Genomic DNA, 25583 nt, shown 5'->3' on the forward strand with positions numbered 1-25583 from the left:
TATGATGCCCCCTAGGGGAAGCCTTTCCCACATTTCAGTTACTACACGTTATGATGGGAGCAGCACGGTTCATTTCAAGTCCAGAACTTTCAGACTTCCCCTGCTGCTGCACCACATCCTGAATCTCGGAGATCGTCCCCACACCTTGATCCCCGCTGCCTTCAGTTTACTAAAAATCTGCTGCAGCACCAATGAAAACGTCGCATTTCATCCAGCCAGTCTGGAAACTCATGCGTCCATTGTGGTTTTCTCTTTTGGGCCGAGTCGATGGCTGAAAAATTTCTCCAGAGCCGAGCAATTAGTCATTAGCTGCGCTCGGCTTTGATTTGGCTCAGGAAAATATTAACATGCTCTCAGACAAACTTCCACGAGTAATGGAGCTCTGCTGGCGCTTCACTTTCGGTTTTCTGAAGGCAATTACGAGCATCTGCAGCGAGTAGAAATGTGACGCTCCGCTGTGTCGCGGAGGCTCCGGTCCATAACTCATTTATATCCGACTGCGTCTGTCCTCGTACATGCTCAGTCTCTCCTGCGCAGTTTATTCATTTCCCCGCCGCGCTCCCGTCTCCCTCTTTCTTTTCATTCAGCCTCCATCTTCCCCTCTCCCCTTCACATCCCCGTCATTATCATCTCCATCTCACTCACTATCTCCCTCTCTCCATCTGTCCCTTCTTATGAAATAAAATATGAATCCATTATTCATTCATTCAAACATATCTATCATCGCCGCGCGCTGCACTGTTGCCCCTTATCTGCAAAGCTTTTCTCTTATTGTGCTTCAGTTATTCACAGCTCGCACGGCCCCATCTGAAAACACATCACAACACCGGGGGAGTGTTTTTTTTTATTATTATTATTTATTTATTTATTTCTCTTAGTTTTAGTGGTGCAAGCACTGACAAGAGTGGTTCGTGAGGCAGTAAAAATCCCTTTAGGGGATTCTCCTGTCATAACAATAGCAGTGCCAGCTTAAAATAACAGTAGTTTGTGTGGAGGGTTTATATAAAGCAGTAAAACATGGGAACTTGCCAATGCACAGCACATAAACACTGAATAATTTGTGTCGTAAGGAGCGGACGATGCTATAAGGGAGGTCACGTTATTGATTCTGCTCCGTGTGCACAGGAATCAAGCTCAACACCAGTTTGTTGTATGTTTGTTTGTTTGTTTGTTGACACATGAACAGAGCAGGAAAAACTTCTATTGTGTTAAAGACACAAGAGAATTAATGAAAATGTCACGGTCATTATGATAGTCGCTGACTATTGCTTGGGAAATGTTTAATTGCTATCAATTTAGCATGATTTTCTGCAATTAATCTTTATTGTTAAATAATTAAAAAGTAGTGTGTTTTGCATTTCTTCTAAAAGAACTGAAATGGAAGAAAAAGTAGAATTGGTTTACTGTTTTAAACAGCGGTCTTCTCTTTACAGAGTCGCTGCTCAGCTTCACCCTCTATGAAGCACCAGATTCAAGCCCAGAGAGTCCAGATAGTGGAAATATGTTTCTTTGTAAAATCTAAAATCTCTTTTACCATTTCCAGCTCAACAAAGTCTCCAAATTAACCAATCTTCCCACTGAATTCCTTGAAAGCCTGTCATACATTATTTAGCGCCATTATTGTGCCACATATGGCACACAGCAAATCCTACATGTACCTGAGATATCGTCTTCCTTTTGAGACTTTATTTCAAATAATGTTGACTTGTACAAGCTGGTGCATATTCAAGTTGTAATACAAAATTTATTTCGACATAATTTCAAATTCCAAATGTAAAAATGGTTTTGGGGACGAAGCGATGCTTCACCAAAGTAAAAGAAAAAAATATTACAACATCAACATTATAATCATGTATTTAAAAAAACAAACCAAAAACTAGAACTAGTTTGTTCGAGCCCAGGGGGTCTGCAACCTTTGTGATTTCCCACCAAATAAATTTACCTGGAGCTGCAAAACACGTTTAACCTTCAAAATGAGGCCGAGGCTTCCAAAGTTTCATTATATAGTAGTTTAAAAAAAACTAAAACTTATAAAAACTGCATCTCATTTCATTACATTTGCAGCTGTTTTTGCACCAGATTTTATAAAAGCTTGAGAGAACCACTTCAGTGGCTCCGAGTTACCTCAGAGCCACCTTCATAATGCGTATTGGTTAAAGTTCAGGACACTTTATACTTCACATTCTAAATCATCTACAGGTGATGGATGTTGTTATCAAACTGTGTGATGGATTTCTATGACCTGGAAACATCTGAGAAGTTCAACCATGATGCATTGTTAATCATGCTCCAGGTCCCACTACTGGTATCTACAAAAACAGCTCATTAATTCTATGCTTCTCTCTTATTTTCACTTAAGAAAATAGAGTTTCTTTCAAATATAAGCCTTGGAAAAGGGTTGTTGTCTTAAATTCAGTCGAATATCAGGCATAAAAGTCTCAAATTTGCTCTCTTCACCTCTTATCATTGATGACGCAGCAGCAGTCTTAGCCCCGCCCCTAAAATGTTCCTATTGGCTGAGCTGCAGCCTGAGTTTGTGTATAATTCTTATGTTGAGATGCATTAATAACTTGTTGACATGCTCAGCCCTCATTTAAAAAAAAAAAAAAAGCTTTTAAATACCACAGCTGGTCTATTTAAATTTTAATGGACCCAATAACCGTAAACAGCATATTTTAATTATTCAAATAGAAATAGATGAATACATTTTTATGAATGGAATGCCGCCTGAAGGCCGAACAAGACTCGCACCTGCTGCTTGTTAAAAACATAAAGAAACCGTCAAAAATGTCTTTCTTGTTTAATAATCCAGTCAGAGTTGTTCAGAGTGATCCGGAAACCAAAATAACGAAGTGATGAAATGTTATTACTGGGATAATGTTCAATAAAATACTGGTGCCATTCTCACCCTCTACAACTGCCAGAGGTTAGTACACTAAAGTCTAAAACAATAAAAACAAACAAAAAAAAAAAAAAACTTCCTGGCTAGAAAAGTAACCTGGCAAAACCTTCACTTCCTCAACTGCATCCGTCGTCATGAATCCTCTGACAGACTAAAAATAAAAAGGAAAACCAAGAAGGAAAAAGGAATGAAAATTGATGTCTTGTCCACATTTGATGTTTCACTCAGTTAAGAGCTCAAGCAGAGGTGTCAAACATACTTTAGTTCAGGAGCCACGTTCAGCCCAGTTTCTTCTAGAGTGGACCGGACTGACAACATACAGCCACAATAACCTCTAAATTCAAACGTTAAACTTTTCATTTTCACTATTTGCTTGGTGCCTTAATGGGCTGGATTAGATCCCGCTGCGGTCGGCGTGCCACATGGTGACTATAAACAGGCACGGTGAGATGACGCCACAATCCGATTTGATCGTTTGGTTTTATTAACATTGTGTTTTCACGAAAGCTGAGTTGATGGGACACAAACCCTCCAACTTATCTTTTCCGCAGCATGCATACACCACTATTATTTGATGTGAAGTAAATCCACCACAACAGCTCCGGGTTTTTTTTCTCCCAAGTGAAACCCTTTTTCATAACACCAGTGACCACTCCTGACAAATATCTGAACTCAGTCGAGTGTTTTCTTCCAGCAGCTTCTTGGCTGAAGCTCACAGATCGTCGGAGGAAATTTCTTGGAAATGTTTCTTTCCAAGCTCCGAAAACATCTGTTTGTTTTTTTGTCCATTTCTTGGTGCGCTCCCTCACACAGCGCTGCTCAGAGAGTAATTAATCCAGAAAGGTTCTTCAAAGGGAATTTTAGATGGGACTTTGCCACGTCTGACCTGATGCAAGGAGACGGGAGATGAATGGGGAGGGGGGGGGGGGGGGGGGGGGGGGGGGTCATCATGATAACCGCAATAACTCACGTCCTTTTGCCTTTGTGCAGGATGTTGGAGGATGACCTGAAGATTAGCAGTGATGAGGAAGAGGCTGAACAACAGGTAAGCTCCCTCTGTAACCCCCCCCCCCCCATCTGTCCTGCAGTAATTCATCCACTGACATACATTATGGTAAATTTGTCTGTGTGTATATGACACTTACTGAGTCATTAATCTGTCCAGAAACGAGTCGTCAGTGTTCTCACAAGCATTCGGCCATAACTCATCCTTGTTTGTTTTTCCAAACTCACATTTGTCAACTGCTGCCTCCTGTTACAGTTGTTAAAAATATGATGGATTAGAATCCTTTCAGACAGAAAGAAAATGCTTTAGAAATGTTAGAAAGTGCGAAATATGTTGATTTTGGTTCGGTAGTTAGCTACTCAAAGAGTTACTACAGTTGGTATATAAACCAGAAAGACAGGTAGTCCGTGTAAACCAAACATTTGGTCATCATAGTTCCACTAAACCTGTTCGGAATATTGGGGGAGACAATGAAAATAATATTCTAAATCGTTATTGACTTCTAATGAAGTTAGTTTAATGTACTGCGTATAATTATATGCCTCATTGACTGCAGCTGCCTATTGGAACTGATGTCTCAGCGTGGCTGCCATCTTGGATGAGGACCTATGTCTCCTTCAGAGGTGAAAGGAGGTCTTCACACAATGAAAACAATCTAGAGAGACTGAATTTATAACCCATTTTCATTAGATTTGTTTTATTACAAACAGCAGGTGTGCTGTTGGTCTACTGTTACTAGTGAACCAAAGCTTGTGATAATGTGTTTGGTATTCAGTCAGGTCTCATTACTTAGATTTTATAAATACCTTCCTTCCTGATTCCATCCAAGGAGAAGCGGGTCCTTATCCAAGATGGCGGCGACGCTGAATGTGGTCCAGTGATCGAACAAAGAATTTGTATAGAAATATGTATGTATTTGTTTTATTTTTACTGTAATTATTTAATCAACATCAACATGTTAAAGTCCCAGTCCCACTCTTTGGTTTGCATTCGGCACCATGGTTCACCCATCTAATATTCCTTTCATTTTACTTTCTACTTTGTCATTTTTACACAATACAATGTCATCCTGTGGGTCATGTTGGACCCCCCCCCCCCGCTATAAATCTTACTTTCTGGGTTCAGTACGTGTAGTTTGACCCTAACAGCTCATGTCATGGAAATGACATTAGTTAATTTAAGTCTTTATAAAAAGCACTAATAAATCTCTTTTCATCGTTCATCAAACCACTTCATATTGTGTTATTAGCCACATTAACCTGCCAAGATTCAATGAGTCATAGAAATTGGAAAATCTCAACAACAAAAAAAGTAGGTTTTAAATTTCAACAACTAATATTTGAAAATAGGTTTTTAACTCGGTTCACATTTTAAATTAGAATGAACTCAATCACAGTCATGCGTTGGTAGATATTGTCTTTATTGGTGTACATATTAGCTGTGATTATTCGCTGATTCAGCTTCAAACAGCAGTTAAAGTAAATCTTAACTTCTGGGTAGCCGTGGTTTTAAAGAAAAAGAAAAAGTCACTTTACAACGTAGGCTCCGTCCCACCTGTTCTACCTTGGATGGACAGGGAGACATGACACTCTGGAGACACACATTGTTGTTATTGTCCAACTACTCACACATGCACAGTAGCAGTGTTTTCGAAAAAAAGGTCTTTTTATCCTCCGTTTCCATGGTGACGGAGTTGGAGCATTTAAAAAATTCCCTCTTTGTGGGCTGTTTTCAAAAAGTTGTGTTTTCAGCGGCTCCCAGCACCGTTGTTATGTAAACAGGGCCTAAACGTTTCAATGACTTTATACTGATTATACTCTAACCGTTTCCTCCGCCCGTTTCCTCCGCCCCTTCTACTTGTGGGAAGATTCCAGCTGAGCGGGATGTGACATCTTGCTGCGGGACACTGAAAAAAAAACAGTCTTGATAAGTCGAAGGAATTATTAGAGGAATGGAAACATGTCAGAGGTGTGCTGTTCCAATAGGGAGCTAATTGTGATGGTTCCAGGACGGCTCCTGAGCGAACGGTCTCTGGATCGTACGCGTTAAATCATCGCTGCAATGTGCCGGAAAGTGTCCCGTGAATTAACGAGCAAGGCGCACGAAGGAGTAAATTCTGAGGCCTTTTGCTTCTTTTTTTATTTATTTGGAAGCACTTATCGCAGAGAGAGGCCAGAAATCAGTGTCAGAATCCGTTCGTAACACTTTCAAATGTAATTATGGGCTAATCATTTAAAGGCAGATAAATGGAAATGTAATGATCTATTTTTCCTCTTTGAGTTTTGTTATGCATCATTAAAATGCTAATTGAATTCATCAATTAATAATAGCTTTTCGAATTGATCCAGTTGTTGAATGGTTGTAATTAAACACGATGAGTCGGAGGAGATTGTGTGTGAAGCTTTGAGAGGACGTACCTGCTGAGCCTGCCGTGTTGTGGACGACCTTTGACCCTCCCATTGACGTGTCCCTGCGCTCACGGCGTCTCCGCTGGACAGAGTGGTCCTGTGTGCGGCGGTCCAGGTCGTCCCGCTCCTCTCCGGTCTTGTTTCCAGCCGCGGGAATTGACACGGTGGCCCTCTGTCCTCTAATCACTGTCATCACACGCCGACGATGCCAGAGATGAGTTGAAAGCAGCCGGTGGGGGTCGGGCCGCTGACCCCCCCCCTCCCCCGCTGTGCACGCAGATATCAGCGCTCATCAAAGAGTCCGAGGGATGTTTCCAGCTAATGAAAAGATACCGATTCCTCTCATCCGCTGTTAACCGGCCTTCTGATTGTATAATTACCGCAATGCTGGATATTATAATCATAAATGATGGCAGGTCATTTATAGTGGTTTTTAGTTATTGTAATTATGCTGGAAGTAGATCTGTTAATTACAGAGAGTGAGAGTGCGTTCACAATTGTGGCAAGTGGCTTTCTTAATCATAGAGGCCTGTGTGTGATTGCACTCAGTGTTGGGATGAATAGACAGGATGAAATATGTACAGTTCATTTTCCTTTTTTTAGCGCTCTGTATTTTCTCTCTGTTGCTTTGTCTCCTGCTGTATCACAGCGGTGTCGTCCTTCCTTAAGGCAGCGGCACACTGCGATACAATTCAGTGTCAGAAATCTGGGGTGATGGTGACTAAACAACTAAATAACCAATAGGAATGCAGTATGAAAGGACGTACTGACACTGGCGCTAAACCCAAATAGATTATTTGCGGCATAATATGGCAAAACGCGTCAAAAAAAAAAAGGATGTGGGATGTAAACAAAGAAGACGTCTTTGTGAAGTCGTGGCAGCAGAAGACTTTCTTTGGGATTTCTCTCCAAACACACAAATTTCATGTTTCTTTTTAGGATGTTTTATTGTTGCGCAGTCACGTTGACTCACCTACACCGTAGGCTGCGAGTCATCTCGTGTTTTCATCGTGCACACTGACAGTTAGTCAGTTGTTGCCACAGCTCATGAGCGTTTAAAGGGACAGACACAGAAACGGCCTGTTCTCAGTAGAGCTCACTAGAGGGACTTTTAGACTGGCTGAAATTCAGGGCCAAGGCTGGATTTGAGCAAATTCTCTCTAAATACAATGTCGTTGGACCTCTAACAACCATGTGAAAAACCTTGTTGAAAAATAGTATAATATGCCACCTTTAAAAATAACGAACTCTCCTCAGTGGATCCGTGTGGTGTTTCTTCCCACCACACAACAAAGTAGAATTTCAGACTCTAAACTTCGCAGAACTATTTTCATTTTACATGTATGAAACGCCTTTCGACAGTGTTTCCCACACACCACCACACATAGTGACCATATGGGCAGCTCATGTATAGAAAACCCTTAAATGTTGCTATCGCCCCCTGGTGGCTAGTCAGAGTCTAGGTGATACCAGTGAGTTAACGCTGATGAAAGCTAAGAAATAACAAAAATCTAGCCAGAAATTAATAATTACAAATAGTAACAACAATAATGTGTTATTTTTAGAGAGATAAAGTGTCTGCACTTTAGGGTGTGATAGAAAAGTATTTTACGTTGGAGTAAGTGCATCTCCCAAAGAGCTCGTCTCTTCCCCATAAATCTCTCTCACACAATTTCTCGGTGTGCGTTTTTATTTTCACCCTGTCGTCGATCTGAGCACGAGAGACGCCAAGAGTGACTCGAAAAAACACAGAGGGGATCGACACAGAAAAAAAAAGAAAGAAAGAAAGAAAGTCAGACCCGGCAGAGCGATACCAGCACAGACAGAAGGCAACGATAAGGAGACAGAGACACAGAGAGCAAGAGAGAGGCTCCCATGAATTCAGCTGCATTTTTCTCTGCATGCTGTTAACAGGCTTATAGCAAATGAGTGCATGGTGTATTATCAAGCTTTTATAGCCTGAAGTGAAGTACAGCACACACATGCACACACACACGTAGTGTATCCATGCAGACTTATACACACAAGCATTTACACCAGCAAACACGTAAATATAAACACATGCTGACATTCTCTCTTTCTCTAACACACACACACACACACACACACACACACACACACACACACACACACACACACACACACACACACACACGGTGTCATTAGTATGCTGTGCCACAGCGCTGTGAGGGCAGCAGAGGAGTATGATGAATATGTTTTTGGCACAGAGGAAAAGAGACGGAGGCGAGGAGGGAATTGAGAGAAGGGGCAGAGGAAGGGGAAAGACGAGAGGAAGTGAGTGATGCAGTGGGAAAAGAGAGTGCTGCTTCTAATGACTTTAGAAACTGACAAGAAAAAAAAAAAAAAACCTGCAACCCAATTACCGCTGCAGGACCGTCCTTTGTCTCGATCCCGCCGTATTTCTGTCTTCCCGCTCCGCCATGACGGATCGCCTCGGCCTCAGAAGTTCTGTCTTTCCTCGCTCGCGCTTCCCCTCACCTGGAGGTCGCCGTCAGATCTGAAACCGCTCTGAAAGAAACAGAACCGCCTCCGGGGTCCGCTGGCTGGCGGAGGCGGTTCAGTGCGGCGTGCACCCGACCGCGCCGAATCACAGCCGCCGACTTGTAAAAGTCCATCTGGTCAACGCAAAGTTTGTTCTGACTTGGACCGGGCGCAGGGTGTGGGGTCGTTTCTCGGGAAAGCATAGGTGGCACCAGCAACATTAACAATGCTGTTCTGGCTGTGCTTGTGTATCGTGGTGCTGAGCCAGCACCGCCGGCACCGGCATCCGGGAAGTGGATCGGATCAACAAAACGCAGCTTTTAATCTATGGACCACCTTATTACAGCGACGCGTCCCAAAACCTGCAACCTGTAAATATTTGTCCGACTCTCAGATCTGAGCCGCATTATTTGGTGTTTTTAGTTATTTAGTTTAGTTGTTGATTTCTCTTGCGTGTCTGTGTAGTAAGGATCAGCTCCACCTTGGACTTGATTCATTCCGGGGCTAACACAGGGAGAACATGCAAACGCAACACGCACGAGCATGCAGGCTGCAGCTGCAACCGTTGTGACCAAAATAAACCATTTTGCCATTTTGAAATATTCCCAGAACCACCAAGCATGTTTAAGATTATAAAGATGTTTTATTGCTACGAATCATAACAGTAGAGATAGTTTAAATGTTTTTTAGTGGATTTCTCCGTTTAATCTATTGAAGCTCTTTATGTTTGCTATTGCATCTCTTTACTATTTATACTTCTTTAGGCATTTAGCTTTTTTCCCCCCAATTCCAGTGGTTTAGGAAAAGGGAAAAATAAAAAAAGGACAGAAGGTAGAAAAGAAAGGAAAAGGGTAGAAAAGAAAATAAGATCACAAACTATAAAAAAGAAAAGAAAACAATGGAACCTCAATACCAGGAGATAATATAGACGATGGAAGTTTCCTTGCATTACCCATATGAACTGTGATGAGTTAGAAACACTTATGCAGATGATGTTAACGTCTTCATGTTTTAGAGTTTGTTTTTCCAAATAACAGTGCTCTTTCTCTTGTCCCTAAATGAACCCCTCTCATCTTATTCCTGCGGTAAGGATCCCTTTGAGATTATTATTGTGCAGCCCTAACTGGTTGTGACCTTTCACCAGGTTTTAACTAGACGTCTGAAGCCTGTAGTTACGGAGCGACCTCCAGCCAGTGTTTGGGTCGGTGTGAGTCTGCAGTGGCGCAAAGGTTTCCTAAATGAATACAGGCGATAAGAGGATGTTTGTTGAGAAGGACAACAGGAAGGTCACCCACTGCACCGAGCGCCACTTTAATGACCGAAACCTCAAGATTCAGGAATAATCCAGCACGTTCTTCCAGCCAGCTCTGCCTCATTATTTGCATAATCAGCAGTTTCACTCGGCGGCTGCTCCGACACCGCGGACGCACCGCCACGTTTGTCTGGCTGCCGGGGTAATGGTGGGAGCAGCGTGTCAGAGCCGGGACTGTGTCCCGTGCCGTGGCCTCCGTGTTACCGACACAGCCGGAGTGCGGCCGGGAGGTCGCCGGCGGCTTACCACGGATGAGCGGCGAGAGAAAGGAAGCGAAAGCGGCGGGGCCACTGATAAACGTCCAGGCAGAGATAACACGTAACAAAGGGTCAGAGCAAAGCAGACACGCGACACAAACCACAAATAAGAGCCTGTGAAGTGGAGAGCCGCATCGATCGGAGGGTTCAGGAGGCCACCCGGCAAACGCAAAGGGTTAAAGTGACTGTACGGGCTCCGAGGCAGGCGTGGGGGGGGGGGGGGGGGGGGGGGGGGGGGAAACGGTTATTGATGTTGTCGGATGCAGGCTGGTCTTTCCTGCACCTGAAGAACCTAATAATTCTGAGCTTTGTACACATGGCACACATATTCCATAATATTTCATTTACCAGTTGTTGAAATAGAAATTCATTCATGTCAATAATATCATGTTGGGGGGGGGGGGGGGGGAGCAATAAGATAAAAAACTAAATAAAGTAATGGTTGGTTGGTTGGCAACCGATTGTCGGTTACAATCAAAACAGTTTTTTTATTAAAAAAACTTAAAGGATCAATAAAACCTGTCGTCAGTAAAAACTAAAGACCCATATTCAAATGCATAATACACACAAAATACACTTTTAAATAAATGTAATCACTTATAGACATTACAAGTTTATATGACTGATTTCTTTAGGGAAATGAAAGCCACTTTTTTTATTATAAATAGAATTTAGATTTTTGGTGGCTCATGACATAACCAAATACATGTTAATATCGTTTATCCAGTTTGGTTTGTTTCCGTCCCCCTTTTGGTGTGTTTCCATCTCACTGCCCATATACATTTTTTTCCCGAACATATTATTTTACATGATTATTTTGGAATTAAAGAAGGACAAATGTGAGGATGTAAGCAGATTTACTAAGCAGTAGTGAAAGTGACAGCGAGAGTTCAAGACCTCAGGACGTTTCCTAACAAATAATCTCTTGCTGTGTTTCCCTTATTATTTTTTTATTTAATTAATTTATTGCACATTGTGAATTTAAACTTTTCTTCTGTCAAAGCACGAATGCACGGTGCAAAGTTCAGTCTAGTGCACGTGGTGATCTTGTGATCGCACACGTGAGATATATTCTCCATGACAACAAAAGAAGATTGCGGCAGCATTCCGAAGACTGTCGGAGGGTTCGGCGTGTTATATTTTGCAGGTTCAGTCTGCCGAAATGTAAATCTTATTTGTGAAGTCAGAAGGTTTAGAGGGAATATGAAGTCTTCAGCGGACGAACCGTGTCGAATCCGGCTGGCAGCCGATAGACGGCGGCTCAGATTCGGGCTAAAGAATCTCTTTGTTTTGCACAAGTGGGAATCCAGCGGCTGCTGTATGTTTGGCGTCGTAACCTCGGTGCAACAGTTGCGTCAGAAATTCAGCATTTTGAACTCGCTTGTTCAGGTGTTTAAAAAAAGAAAGAAAGAAAGAGAAAAAAAAAACCGCGAAGTGAAGCGACAGCGTCAAGACAAGCCGAGGATTCATTGTTCGGGGCTGGTGTTTGAGGAGGTGTGGGGGCGTCTTAAAGCCTTGTTAAAAGTGTATCACGCGGCACGCCGTGATACGTTGTGATGTCTCGCACCCACACGAGACGCGGCAGACGAGAGGATATGGAGATTTGGGGAATAAAGTCGTCTCTCGGAGCTTTAAAAGGTCTGAATCTCGTCGGGAAAACCGAGGAGATCGTGTGAATAAAACAAAAAAAAAAAACGCCTGTTGGGTTGTTCTTCATTTGAATCCGAGTAAAGCCACCAGCTCGCTCAATTTATTCACACACAGATCCGCTGGGTGAGCCCCCACCAAAGTCTCCTAAAGCCAAAGATCTGAGGAGGTTTGTTGTTGTAGCCTGCAGCGCCGCATCGATCTGTCAGGAACTTCACTGGTCCAGTTAATCACCTGATTCCTGGAAGAGGAGAGCCAGAAACAAAACAAGGAGCCAGAGGCCAAAGGGAGGAAAGGAGGGAAGGTCCGGGGTTTTGTTTGGCTAATTCATTTTAATTGTCAGGTTTTAATGCTTGAAGAGAAATTAATTGGCGATATTTGGAGGAATTGTTTTGTAATAGACTGGGAGGAGACGCTTCAGCCACAGAGCTCTAATCGGGGGGGGGGGGGGTGGAGGCGCGGGAGGGCAGCGAGGAAACAAGAGGCGATGGAGAGGTTTTCTTGTCATCCTGCCGGCTAATGGAGGGAAGAGAGGTGAAGGTTTAAGAGGCTGCAGAGGAAAAAGCTCCAGTGTGGCTTCAAGGTTTATCGATTACTTCTGAAGCGCTCGCACAACCTTGTTCCTAAAAAGCTGCAGAAATATAGAAATCTGTTGCTCCATTATTAGGATTATTAAAGTCCCTTTTATCTCCGTCCCTCAATAGAGCCACCAGTACAAGGAAAAAAAAAATAGGCCTTTAATTCCTTTCATTGATGACTGCAGCTCAGCAAAATATCAAATTAACACTTAACACGCTGTCAAATATCATCGTTTACGCAGCTTTGGTTCATCCCGGGAGCTCAGACAGGATGAAAGCTGAAGGTTGCAGCCTTTTCTTTGCTTTTATTTACAGTCTGATCGCGGCGGAGAGTGTCGTTTTTCTCCTGCGATGAAGCTTTTCAAACAGGTTCAATAAAGAGTCGACTCGGCTTCCGTCTGAGACCTGATTTTTAACATTCTGTGTTTAATCTTCATCAAACAAGCAACGATCTTCACAAATGTCCTCATTTCATCACATTACTTCTGTTCTCACGTCAGTGGAAATCATCAAATATGTGGTGAAGTGATTGTGCGGACGGATGAGAAGATTTTGATACTTTTAAATGTAATGATGCATCTACAGAATAGAATAAAATCTAATTTTATTATAACCCCCCCCCCAAAAAAAGAGTGAATCTTTTTTATTTTTACACTAATAATATATAAACTGAAAGATGTATGGCTTTGTTTGTACAAAGGAAGATAAAAACATGTTAAATCTTAAATGATGTTTTAAGAAACTATTTTTGATTTGAGAAATTATGATTTAAAATTTGTAAAAAAAAAAAAAAAAAATTAGTTTGTGGTCAAAAAATTGAAATATGTTGAAGTTTAAAATTTTTTTTTTTTAAATCATTCCAGATGTTAAAACATGCACAAAATACAGACTCATACAAGAAAGAAAACTGTGTTTACACTAAATCTATTGTGTATGAATATACTTTTACACAAAATAAATCAATATACACCTATTGGACACACACCTATGTAGACACACATATTTGTGTACATACTCATAGAAATACATATTTTACACACTAATCTAGTTCAACATGTCTGAAAAGGAGGCTGGAAGAAGGAAAGGTTATTGAATCGTAGCCCTTTTACCAATATTCAAGAATCACATGCTATAATCATCCTTCTTCCCGAGAAATGTAAAATAGAATGTACATAGAGAGTAACGAAGAATATCATCTACTATTTTAATATATTTTACAGTTTTACATCCATACACATTTAGAAAGAGTATAGATACACACACCTACACGTCAATATCCAATCATCCTTTTGATGAAGTATGAGAATCAATCAACTTTTCCATTATGTTTTGATTTATTGAGATGTTTCACAGTATTGTCAGACATGTCCAGTAATTCACATTTAATATGATTTGTTGCACAAACAACAACAGAATGATGTCATACTGTTGGAACTGTTTGACTCCATAATGGACGGTTTGAGATGGTTACATGTGACTTCACCGTTTCTGCCAAACTGCTATGAAATAGGACTTATAAAAGTTGTAGCCGACACTTTAAATGATTAAATTGTGTTCGAGGAGCAGAGATCTCAATCCAACAAATCTTTTTATTGCCACGGTGCCATGGTCAAAATATCAGGAAAGTAAAACATACTGGGTTTTCATTAAAAAACAAGAAATCGATTAATTGTTGCTTAGAAATACTCATGAAAATGTTTGCATTTGTACAGCAACGTTTTGAAAACGATGTCAATTTACACAGAAATGCTGAAAATGAATGCAGTTTTCATGTTGAGCCACTAGTGGGTGTTGTTTGTTTTTGTAATGAAACCACATCCGCATGCAGCAAACAAACATTGTCGTTACTGTCCATCTCCCCAACCTAGTAGCAGCGTTTCATAAAAGTTGCGTTCTCCCACGTTTCCACGCGGACACTGTTTTCGAGAAGTTCCACCTTGGGAGCCGTTTCACAAAAGCTGCATTTTCAGTGGCTTCAAGCGCTGTTGCCGTGGCGACCGACTCCCAAAACACCACGGAAGTTTCTCGTTTTCACTTGAAAACATTGTGGTGTAAACAGGGCCTGAATCTGTTCTTTTTTTCCACAAAGCTTTGACTTAGTGACGGATCGTCTGGACATTTCTTTGTTATTTTGTTGGATCTATTTGCAGCGACAATCCGGTCCGCTTCATAACTTCTTCCACCTACATTTTCACCTCCGTAGCGTCACATTTCATTGCTCCATCCAGTAGTTCCCAACACGTCTTTCTCATGTAAACAGGGACTAAACCATGCAGCAACAAAAAAAAACCCTCATTTGAAGGCTGCAGTTTGCACCTGATATCACTCATATTATTTTCTAAAATGCATTTTGGGTTTTAAACTGTTCAAGCGCCAGCGTTCACCTTCTGGGTGGGGATCCTGCAGGTGGCTACAAATCAAATACAGTATTTATAGACAATCTGGAGTACATCCATCTATATTTTTCATTCTGTCTCTATAAATTTTACACTGCATATGTGAACATGAACTCATTGTTTTGTGTGTGTGTGTGTGTGTGTGTGTGTGTGTGTGTATGTGTGTGTGTGTGTGTGTGTGTGTGTGTGTGTGTGTGTGTGTGTGTGTGTGTGTGTGTGTGTGTGTGTGTGTGTGTGTGTGTGTGTGTGTGTGTGTGTGTGTGTGTGTGTGTGTGTATTGACAGGTGTCTGACAAGACCAAAGCCAGAGGCACAGCCCTGAGGTAAGACAAATCGCCGGTCTCTGCTGGAACATTGTGATTTATTTATCTCCGCTGCATATCTATTCTGCCGCAGAGGGGAGAGGAAAGGAAGAAAGGCATGGCCGGGTTTTGCATACAGTGGTTGGGTGGTGTTTGTGGCTGCTGGGAGTTTTGTCAGGGAGCAGTGGAGTGGAGGATGGTGGACAGAGCGGCCCCGGCTTCGTCCTTTCCAGCCCGCAGGAGTCAAAGCGGTGTGCGTCTTTTCTGCGTCCACCAGACAACAAGCTATAAATAAATGGTTCGGTTCCCGTCAACACGCCACTGAGGGGTAACTGTGGTCAGTGCTGGAGGACACGTTGCTCTTTTCTTTTCCCGGCTGCTTTTGAAAGCGGCGTTAAGGTCAGAGACGTCACAGGGTGCACAGATGTGTCGTTTTGCCCAATATATGGAGGCGCCGGTGTTTCGGTGAGCATCGATTACGAGTTTAAAGTTTGTAGTTTTTTGGGGGGTTATCACAGGTCACTGCTGGAACTGTTGCGGAGCGCCCACCCACACACACACACACACACACACACACACACTCGGCCCCCGTGTACTGTACATACATGCATACAGGATGTGCGAAGGACAGCGTGTAAGACTTCCCCAGGCTCCTTTTTAATAGCTGCAGCTCTGATCTCACATGTTGGCATCGTGTGGTTTATGTAAGTGTGCCGCCGCTTCCTTTTTAATCTGGCTTCTAGGTATTTTGAAATGTTTTTGTGCGGTGTTGTTCGTTACAATATGCAGGTGTGCAGTTATTATATGACGAATTCCACTTCGCTTAAGAGTACCGCTCACTATTTTCTTACTACATCTTAGATATGTGACATTTCTAGTTTTCCCACCTGGAGATATGATTTTACAATTCTAATGTTAAGTGAATTCATATTCATATAACATGATAGAATATCCATCTATTAGTCTAAAAATCTATCATTTATCTATTATTCTTTCCATCTTTCATCCATATTTTCATTGATACATCATCCATCTATCCGTCCGTCCATCCATCCATCCATCAATTAGTAAATTTATCATCCATCGTCTTCTAATCCACTCCTAGCTAATTATCTATATATGTTAATCCAGTAATATATCTATAAACACACTTGATGCATCCATCTGTTCACTGATCATCCATGTTTGCATCTATTAATCTTCCAATCCTTCTGTTAATCCATCATCCATGCATCCACTAATGCGTCTAGCAATCATATACCCTCCCTCCATCCATCCATCCATCCATCCATCCATCCATCCATCCATCCATCCATCCATCCGTACTTTAGTGTATTCTTTATCTCAATTGTGTGTATGTGTGACCTTGAATGTGACTCGTTGTGTTTTTTCTGGCTTTCAAGGATAAAAAGAAGTGATTTTTACAGCTCATGAATACGTCCACCAATTCATCCGTCCATCTATTTTGCTTCATCTAAATAGTGTTTGATCTCTGCAGGTGCACCAATGTCTTTAGTCCTTTACATAACCCACTCACGCGGTCACTCATATGACCAGTTTGGAGTCATTAACTAACATGTGATTGGATTAGGAAGCTACATTGAGCCGATCTGGTCTAAGTTTCCCTGAAAAACAAGGAAGTTATTCAGAAATGTGGTAAAATATGAAATATGTTAACATTTATATCCTGAAGGCACTGGATTTGACAATGACATTGGGGTTAGCTACTTGAAATGTTTAACGCAAGGCTGAACAGACATTGATTTTTCTCTTCCTACAATACAGTATGTAAAATATAAAAACCCGACTGAAGACTTTTCAATTCTTTTTGTAAAGTTGGTTCATTGTGAGGGGCTTACAAAAGGCTGTCAGTGAGTTCTACAATCTTTGCAGCCTCGAGCTCTTGAGAGCAACTCAAACTTTATGACATGAAAGAAGAAGCAGAAAGGAAAGAACTTTTGTAGAGATCATGTTTAGGCTAAATCAGATTAAGAGGTAGAAGTCTGTAATGTAATATTTTTAAATCCCAATTTTATTTATTCAGAATCCCCAAAAAACTAATCAGAGAAATGATTTTATTTTCCAAGGTCCATTCACAGCACTGGTTGGTTTACACAGTCTGGCCTTTGTAGTTTCACTCTGACAGTGCCATCTAGTGGCCATAGAGTTTGTGACAGGAGCAAAGATAGTGAAGAAATCAATAATTTATCAACTGTTTCAACCTGAAGGTGATCATCCATCCATCCATCCATCCATCCATCCATCCATCCATCCATCCATCCATCCATCCATCCATCCATCCATCCATCCATCCATCCATCCATCCATCCATCCATCCATCCATCCATCCATCCATCCATCCATCCAGTGAGTCAAATTTAAAACAACCAAGAACCACCAGACGATGTTTGACAGTTGGTTTGAACAGAGACGTTTAGGATCCCTGGAGATGATGAACTCTGCTTTACTTTCATTTGAGTGAAGAAATAATGCAGCAAGAAACTGAAGAAATAAAGAGGCAAGGTTGGATGGATGTTTCACTTCCATCTTTTAATATTGAATCCATGTCAACTCGGGTCTTTTCTCAGACTCAGTCCAGATTTATTTCAAATGCGACTGAAAGATCAACCGAAAACCTGTTGCCAGCAGGTGGAGTACTTCAGGGATCGGCAGCATTAGACACTATTTACACAACTTTTCAAGTGAAAAGGCTTCATTTTTGCTTTTCCGTTTCAGATAAGTTTCGCGTTTACACAGCAATGTTGTGGGAAAAAAAATTGTGTTTTTATATGGAAACGGCAGACATGCTGAAAACGATGAAGCCTCAGTTGCTTGGGAGGGAGAAACGACTGACGGTGTTACTCGAGAAGCAGCGACAAACGATAATCAGATCATTTCTATTGCACAAACAGCCGAATTACTGGCTGAGAGGTAATCTAACAAATGTCTTCCAGTGTTTCAGTCGTCACTGTTCAGATGATCCGTCTATAAAATGATTGCACATTATCTTTCTCTCATCTGCTAATTCAATCTTGGTATGGGTTAAAGAATGAGAGCCTCCTGCTTCGCCTAATTTGTAATTTGCACAAAGGGTAAATCTAATAGGCTGCAGATAATGTGGATAAAACACTGACATCAATAATAACTTTTCTGGAGGTGGTACAGCCCATTTTCATTATTTCAAGCCTTTTCCCATTTATCATTCAGTGCTGTGTGGGCAACACGTTATTGTCTGCTTGTTAGGCGTTAACATCTTGGGGGAACATGTCACCTACTTAATCACCAGGAAGGAAAAAAAAAATGTTAGTTGGGTTTGTAACATCCCAGAACATTGGACAGAATTTGTGTAAACATCTGAGTTTGGCACCGAGATCAATTTTTCATAAGTTCATCTTTTTCTGCTTGGAATGTGTTGTAAAGCCCAGACTGGTGCACGAGGAGCGAAGAATCTTTTATAAATGAGAGCCGTTGTGTTCACAATCCAAGGACATTAGTATGCAAGTCTGGAGTGTGATTCGTCTGTGTGTGTGTGTGTGTGTGTGTGTGTGTGTGTGTGTGTGTGTGTGTGTGTGTGTGTGTGTGTGTGTGTGTGTGTGTGTGTGTGTGTGTGTGTGTGTGTGTGTGTGTGTGTGTGTGTGTGTGTGTGTGTGTGTGTGTGTGTGTGTGAGACAGACAGCGATAGTGTGAGAGACAAAAAGTGTGTCTGTGTGTGCCCCAGGCCATGTGTTACTCTGCTACCGCTAATGAGCCCATTCACTCTGCAGCCCAATCTACTGAACACCACACACACACACGCGCACACACATATCTGCAGAGACACTGGGACTAGAGATGCTGGGAGCGATCCACTGGCTATATCCCCCATGGAAAGCAACACACACACACACACACACACACACACACACACACACACACACACACACACACACACACACACACTGTCTCACCCACACTTCTCACACCAACCATACAGACACACTTTTTTTTTAAGTTCTTGCTCTGACAGCCTCACCCACATACCAATCGTTATTCTGCTGCCACACACACACACACACACACACACACACACACACACACACACACACACACACACACACACACACACACACACACACACACACACACACAGCCTATCATCCTACCACATTGTATATTGGAGGGAATCATTTTCATGTTCCCGCTCTGTAATCTTCACTGTCTGCGTGCTTCTTGTTGTCTTTATTAAATCCCATGTCTGTGTGTCTCAACATGACTAATTCCAAATATTTGCCGCTAATGGATTTAGACTTGGTCATCTCGGCGGGTACATTCCGAGTAAGGTTGACTGGATGTTTGCTGTTTGATTTACACGTCCGGCACATTCATAACCGAGATGAGCAGCGACTGAAAACGATCCAGACACGGAGGAAAATCAATAGGCCGATACAGGATAACTCCGCCAGGGTGGACGCGCCTGCACTCATGATGGGTAATGAAAGCAGGCTGCATGGTTGTGTGCACCAACAGCGAGCTCCGCGGGAGGTTTCTCTAGCCTCGCCAGGAAGTCGAGTGTTAATCAGGAGTAAATTTTGATGTTAGTCAGCGAGGAGAAACCAGGCCTTCCATCGCCGCTGCTGTTCAGGAGGTTTTATGACTCATGCTGATTTACGCACCAAGACGAGATGCACATGAAGAGAATAACAACCAGGCAGAATCAGACTGAGAGAGAGAGAGAGAGAGAGAGAGAGAGAGAGAGAGAGAGAGAGAGAGAGAGAGAGAGAGAGAGAGAGAGAGAGAGAGAGAGAGAGAGAGAGAGAGAGAGAGAGAGAGAGAGAGAGAGAGAGAGAGAGAGAGAGAGAGAGAGAGAGAGAGAGAGAGAGAGAGAGAGAGAGAGAGAGAGAGAGAATGCCCAGCGCACTCTGTCGTCCCATAAAAAAATAAAGTCTGTCCGATTTCTGTTTATAAGATTAGATTGTATTTGATCAAGTGTATTGATGAAAGTTCAATATGAATTACATATGATTCATTGATTATCTTGTTACTATTAAAACTTTTTAAATATATTTTGACCGGTGCAGCATCACATCAGTTAAATATGTGAGATTAAGTTGAGTATAGCAATAACACTTATGTAGATGATGTTAATCTCTTTGTAGTTTGACTATTTTTTGTCAACTTTTCACCTTTAAGATGTTGAGTATTTTGCGATATGTATATTACACATGTTGATATTGCCATCAAAATATATTGTGTGTTTTCTTTAATAGATTACTTTCTACTTTTTACATTCTGGACATTTAACGTTGCCTAACTGCAGTTGGAAGTAAAGGCCTTTTTAATGAACGTCAACATGTAAAAATAAAAATAAAATAATTCTATAGGTCATCCATGTTCTTGTTGTGCATGTATGAGTAGAGCGGTACAACTCTTGAGTTAGTTAAAATACTGACGAATCAGCAACGACAACAAACTAAACGAATGCTATTCACTACGACAGCTCGCTCCAGTTTGGTCTGGGGAGTGTGTTTCCACTGTTGCCCGTTCAGATCCGATGCAAACAAAACCTGCTGCCTTCATGTTGCCTATTTGTGGACGTGTGAATGCTGCCATCTGATCTCTGGAGGGCTCCAAACAACCAAACAAACTGGGTTGCGGTTGAGATTTGATTGAAGTGTGATCGCAGCGCAGATCAAACAGATCTGGACGGACCAAACACAAGATGTGACGAGCTTCAGAAGTGTTGTATCCTTGTAGCGGATCGTTACTGATGTGGCCCAACTGAGCATTTTCAGCTGCTTTCTGGATCCTTCATGTACGAATCGGCTCTTGGGGAGTTCGTCGCTGGTAAAAAAAATACCACCACAAATAACTATACGTGCATTACATGCAGCACTGCTGTGGATGCTGAGGTGACTCGCGTATTCCACAATAGATGTCTTGTACGTCAAAGATTTCAATAAAATAATGTATATTGATAGAAATATGGTAAACATGTGAGCTTCACACTGCAGGTCAAACTGGGAAGGAGCACAACTAAGTAACATCAGAACTAGAAGCTGGAAGACGTCGTCCTTTCAGCTCCTGAGCCGAGTTGCTAAAAAAGTCTCAGCTGTAGTCTCTGCAGGATTACTATTGCAACAGCACATCATCAGTAGGGTAAAACTAACCTGTCTCACGACGGTCTAAACCCAGCTCAAATTCATAACTGAAGCAGAAACACTCATCCCTTATGAAGAGCAGCATGTTTCCATGACGACTGAACACAACAACAAGGTAGAATCATGTTTCCATGACTACTGAACACAAGTATCCTTTAACAACTATTTAATGTCGCTTGTATTTTCTACGTTGTCCTTTTCTACACCATTGCTTCCCATTGTATGAATGTTTATTGCACTTTTATACGTTCCACACTAGTTTTTGAGGCTCTAGCTGTTGTCATCTTTCTGCAGTCGTGATTTCTGGCGTTAATGACTCTCGGGAGACTTTGCTTTTGGGGATTTGATGGTTACAAACAGGCGGGTTAAACTTTGTGGCTGCTCCCCGCCACTGAGATGCTTGTATTGTGACACGAGTTCAAATGTGAAACACCTTTTGAAACGCCGTCATTCCTCCTACTTCCAAGGAGCTTTACACAACATATAAACCTATTATAGCCTTCCCCACAGTGCCGCCCCGGGCTAACACACCACACACACAAACACACACCACCGCAAGTGCTGCTGAATGCCTGAACCCATCAGCACCTGTGCTTGTGGGAAAATGGAAAAGTTCAGATTCGGGATTCATAATTAATTAATGACACACAGGAACCGTCCATAACAAACGTGACGTATGATTCCGTGTGCTGCAGCTTTATTACCGCACATTCAACTTGACCAATGACCCAGTAACCCTGGATCATATACTCATGGAACATTTTATTGCAGGGCATCTGAAGTGGCCATAAACAAGCTCAGCTCCCTGTTGGTGCTCGTGTTCTTATGAACAGAGTCACACATGCTCCATGTCAGCTCACAAGGTTTCAGCAGCGCTCTGCAAACTTCAGGATTCAGTCCAGCTATCAGAGGTTTTGTATGATTACAGTTCTCCTGCACCAAAATAGCCCTCCAGTGGACAGGTTCTCCACCTGTGGTCCGGGATCCTTTTGTTTGGAGTGAATATGTGCAAGTTCAAAATGTCAAAAGTAAAAACTACTAGGAGGCTTTTTAGAATAAAGAGCCGGCCTGTAAAACCAACAAATGCTGTCACTGTCAAGGTTCCTGCTGTTGTGTTTGTGGTTGGCTTCACTGTAGCATTTGGCAAATCACACAAATCTGACGTTTTGGGTTTTAAGAAGGAGGTATCAAAGAAGTTGCTGGCTTGTGGCGGCGAAGCCTTCATAGCTTTTTGATCCTTCAATGTTGAATCTGACGAATGTTTTTTAGTTGTATAGGATCAAAAGCAACATACATAAAGTCACACATCAGAGGTGATGGTTGCCTTAAATCAGGGTTCTCTAATTCTGGGCCTCGAGGGCCGGTGTCCTGCAGGTTTAAGCTCTCCCAGCTTCATCACACCTCAATCTGATGATGATGTCATCGTCTAGCTTGTAAAAAAGCCAAGTAACGAGGCCCTTGTTGCTTTCAGGTGTGCTGCAACTGGGAGAAACCTAAAAAACGTGCAGGACACCGGCTCTCGAGGCCTGGAATTGAGGAATCCTGCCTTCCATGGTTGTTAATCAGGACCTAAGATTATTCTCTATGCAGACGATGCTCTGTTTTGTTTTTGAACAGTACATCGATCTAAATAGTTTTTGTATTTCTACTGACATTATTTCGGTTTTCATATTTCTGCTGTCAATGTTTTAAAGCACTTTGTCGTCTTTATCTGTGAAAAGTGGCGTCTAAATACATTTTACTTACTTGCTTACTTACAACAACAAAACCATTTCATTGCATATTATACTGTGCATAGCTATGCTTGTGACAAATTTCTTCACTTACTTAATTAAATTAATTGCAATGAGTGATTAAGAAAGAAATGCACTCCTGAAACACTAAATTAAATCATCTCTCAAAGGTGAGTAAACTAATAAAGAACCTGTAATTATAGGTAATAAGATCATAAAACAATTAAAATCCAAACCATATAAGTGAGGGTAAAGATATAGACATACTGCATGTATTTCTGAAATATACATACATTTAGTGAAAAACTTAATGGATTTCAATTATGTATTCCTAAAGTGCTTTACATTATTAATCGTATTAACCCGCTCTCACACATTCCCAACTTTCAATGTGGCCAACTCGGGGTTCAGAGTATATGTGCAGGGTGACGTGTGGGATTGAACCATCAACCGTGGGAAGAGACGCTCAACCAGCTGAGCCACAGACAGAGAATCTACCCATCAGATGATGAGTCCTGACGTGTGACAAACCAGCGTCGTGTTAGCAGCTTAAATGCCTTAATGAGTTTGATACAGTCTGACTGACTGCAGTGCGTCGATACAGGCTGTCAAAGTGCTGTGCATTTCAAAGCTCTGCGCCCAGCGTGAACGCAGGGAGGTACATAAAACCGCACACATGCACACTCCTCGGCGCTCTCACATGTGATTGAGAGGGAGACGGAGAGATTGTAAAGCCAGCTGTGCAGCAGAAAGCTCTGCCAAGTGGAGGGCAGAACCAGTGAGCTGAAGGCAGATGATAAGATGACAGATGAACTGAGCCCAGATGGCCTCCACATCTTTACTTTCACAGTCCCGTAATACGGCTGTAATTCTGCACCTTTTCTCTCAGTTCGGTTATTTTGAGAGCCTATATTTACCTGCTCCCCCCCCCACCCCCTCTTCACACTTGGTTACTCCTTGTCTCTGCTGGCTGGCTGAAGTTTATCTTAGCCGTTGGCCTGCCTGGCTCAAAGCCACCCGCTCCTTTGTCTAGAGCCACCGATCAATTCTGTTTTGCGGCAGAAGCAATTGTCACACGACGAAAAGCTGCGACTGTCTATTGTCCGTCGATTGTCCCCCTCATGTTCGATTCCGGCTGGTTAATTAATGGTGACAAGAGTCCAAACCCAACAGCACCGGGGAACACAGATGGACCCTGGACGATTCTTCAAAGTGCCCATGGAGGAAAACCCAACATTCAGACAGTAACACAGTGTGAGCTGCTGCTGTGAGAAACAGGAGAGTGTCTACACAGAAATAGAAGCAATGTAGCATGATTATAAATATATGAACAGTACATACTTCTAAAAACCTTATTCCAAGGATAGACAATCAGCCCCCCCCCCCCCCAAAAAAAAGCAAATTAAAGGGACTTCATAACATACTTTATGTGAAATACAGTTTCTTTGTTCTATTCTGCAACGTTGAGTTTCTTTTCTCCAAAGATAAACTCTTTGGGTTGACACTTTCAAACTTTAATTCAGTAGTTTCTCACTGCAAAAGAAGCATTCAGCTCTAATGTTGTTCACTGGTTCATCCAACCATCTTTTATCCCATTTGAACCAGCTGAGGGTGGCGTGGCGCCGGAGCCGATCCCAGCTAACAATAGTCATCATTACAGCCAGACAGACACACCCACATTCACATATACATTCAATTTATAGTCACTAATTAGCCTCAATTCAACTCAATTAGTCTGTTTTTGGACTGTGGGAATAAATCTGATTATCTCTGCAAAAAAAATAAAAAATTGCACGTGATCATCATGCACTTTTGCACAAAGACGTATATATATATATTAAAGCTGGTCTTTTTTTAGAATAACACGTCTGAAATAACCTGCACACGGCCGTCTTAATGCTGTGATGCAAAAGCACATTATTCACACGCAGCCGCTCCCCTTCTTGACCTCAGCGCCGCCGCCGGAGCATCGGCGGCTCTGTGGCGCCACCAGGAGTGCGGCTCTGCTTCAGCCCTTTAAGGTACGTGGGCTGTCGCGTGGATTGTCGGCGGCCCGGCGGACGTATCAAACCAGCGGATCGCTTTGTCAAGGCTGCGAGTCTTTCATTTCCCTCAGTTGTGCTCGTGATTTTATCGCACACAAACACACAGACACCAGAGCTTCTGCTGCAGCCCCGAGATCTGACAAAGGCTATTCTGTGAGTCTTATCTGTGTTACTTATGCAACGTTGACGCCGAAAAAAATAGAAAGCGAAGGCTCCGTGTCCTAAATAGGTACAATAGGTTTGATGCAGAGGATGTAGAAAGAACGAGGACTGAGGAGAAAGTGGTTTTACTATTATGCTTATACAGCATAAGTCACATGTTACTCTAACACTGCTATGACGACTCTTATTTGTCATTG

The 25583-nt window shown here is 42.1% G+C and overlaps 1 protein-coding gene across 1 annotated transcript in view; it reads left to right on the top strand.

The window, feature by feature from the left end:
* aff2 (AF4/FMR2 family, member 2) overlaps window positions 1–25583 on the top strand; it is a gene marked incomplete at its 5' end in the record, with an annotated part of 172667 nt that overhangs the window by 108636 nt on the left and 38448 nt on the right. Inside the window, 2 exons of the mRNA XM_080466367.1 lie at window positions 3893–3947; window positions 15293–15330. Coding sequence (XP_080322493.1) covers window positions 3893–3947; window positions 15293–15330 — 93 coding nt within the window. The remainder of the gene's footprint in view (window positions 1–3892; window positions 3948–15292; window positions 15331–25583) is intronic.

Source organism: Lipophrys pholis (assembly GCF_963383615.2).
Source record: "Lipophrys pholis genome assembly, chromosome: 6".
NCBI classification, from domain to species: domain Eukaryota; kingdom Metazoa; phylum Chordata; class Actinopteri; order Blenniiformes; family Blenniidae; genus Lipophrys; species Lipophrys pholis.